The 1,773-nt window shown below is 42.0% G+C and overlaps 1 protein-coding gene across 1 annotated transcript in view; it reads left to right on the top strand.

Annotated features, from left to right (window-relative positions):
- Window positions 1-1,773, top strand: part of si:dkey-91m11.5 (BCR activator of RhoGEF and GTPase) — a 45,983-nt gene that overhangs the window by 33,481 nt on the left and 10,729 nt on the right. Inside the window, exons 9-13 of the mRNA XM_017306526.1 lie at window positions 21-140; window positions 933-1,008; window positions 1,105-1,209; window positions 1,301-1,382; window positions 1,457-1,478. Of these exons, the coding sequence (XP_017162015.1) occupies window positions 21-140; window positions 933-1,008; window positions 1,105-1,209; window positions 1,301-1,382; window positions 1,457-1,478 (405 nt within the window). The remainder of the gene's footprint in view (window positions 1-20; window positions 141-932; window positions 1,009-1,104; window positions 1,210-1,300; window positions 1,383-1,456; window positions 1,479-1,773) is intronic.

Here is a 1,773-nt window from a genome sequence, read left to right on the forward strand (position 1 = left end):
TTTTTTTTTGTTATCTGTAGAGGACGACGAAAGGAGCCAAAGTTATAGAGCGGCTGAAGAAGAAGTTGTCTGAGCAAGAGTCACTGCTGCTGCTCATGTCCCCCAACATGGCGTTCAGAGTGGCCAACAGAAACGGCAAAGTGAGTCACACTAACTACTAACCCACTAACCATGACTTTGCACCAATTAAAACAAACTTTTTTTTTTTTATAAAAAAATTTTTTGCGCAAAGTTGAATTTCACAAAGCTGCAACAGGAACAAATCTTTTTGCAACACACGAGTCTACTGGCAGAAATGTTGAAGAAGACGACAGGAAGTGGAAGGAGGATGACGGTTTGTTTTGGGGGGTTTTTGGACAATGTGCAGCTGGCTCCACCAGAGCTCTCACTGCATCACACAATTCATAAAAGTCGTGTGTCATTCCAACGTGATGAATCCTCAGCTCTACTGTAAAATTTCTGACTACAATTTCCCCAAAAAGCTCATTAGTAGCTACTTCCAAGTAGGCGGGGCTTGTAGCTCCAATGCCTAAATAAGACGTCAWGGTCTCCTCTGATTGGCTKACAGCTGTGGCTGAATTATGAATATATATCATTTGACTGTTTATTTCTGCTGCCACCACGATTTTTAATGACTTGTGCGAACAAGTTCATTTATATTTTCATTTCTTATTTAATGGAAACACCGCAATTTCGAAATGTTATTTTTTTCAACATTAGAAGAATATAGACAAAGTTTATATTCTACAGTCAGTAGCTGCATTTGTAAGGAAAGCAGCTACTGACTGGGTTTTAAAACACCATTGTGTTTATCTGATAATGATTTCAGGTGACAACTTTTTAAGTTTGGCTTCTGCTGCCCTCTGTTGTTGAAGGCTAAGAATTACAGAATGGAGCCGTGACAATTATTTCTCCTGCTTTTTGTCTTTCAGGGATTCACATTTCTGATCTCCTCTGATTACGAGCGGGCAGAGTGGAGGGAGATAATTCGCGAGCAGCAGAAGAAGTGTAAGTTTCATTCTGTTTTTCAAACTTTTTTTYCCCCTTTGTCTTTAGCAGCTGTGATCTCACTTCTCTCTCTCGCCCCAAAATGGCGTCTTTCAGGCTTTAAGAGCTTCTCCTTGACCTCTCTGGAGCTGCAGATGCTCACAAACTCATGTGTGAAGCTCCAAACTGTTCACTCTATCCCAATGACCATGAATAAGGAAGGTGAGGTACCCACTTTGCCGCTTTTCATCCAGTTTATTTGAATAAACAAYGTTTTGTATTTCTGTCGTTGACTTAAACTCCTCCTGCACAGATGACGAATCCTCTGGTTTGTACGGCTTCCTGAACGTCATCGTCCACTCTGCCACTGGACTCAAACAAAGCTTAAGTAAGCAGTCCTTATCTTGTGTATTTGATCAGAGATCATGATCCCTGATGATTTTTGCTTTCCGTGTTGCTCTCTGTGCAGCTGCCAGCTGGGAGAGGAACAAGTGGGATTAGTCAGGAACGCTGTGTACAAGCTGCCTTAGATATGTCTGTGGCCTCTCACAWARCTGCCCCRCTTTACACTTTATATCACAAAGGCTATTGGTGATGTAAAGTGTTTGTGTCAGAGATGCTGTTTGACACAAACCTTGATCTACAGAGACAGTGAGACTGAGAGTAGACGCGTAAAAACAAGACAGGAACAGAGATTGTTGTTCGTCCAGAGGCATCATGCTGCCTCAGAGACACTTCCCTGAAACAGTGTAGCACAGAGGCAGCAAACGTATTTTATTTTGGGTC

This window comes from Poecilia reticulata, linkage group LG9, assembly GCF_000633615.1.
Source record: "Poecilia reticulata strain Guanapo linkage group LG9, Guppy_female_1.0+MT, whole genome shotgun sequence".
Taxonomy (NCBI): Eukaryota; Metazoa; Chordata; class Actinopteri; order Cyprinodontiformes; family Poeciliidae; genus Poecilia; species Poecilia reticulata.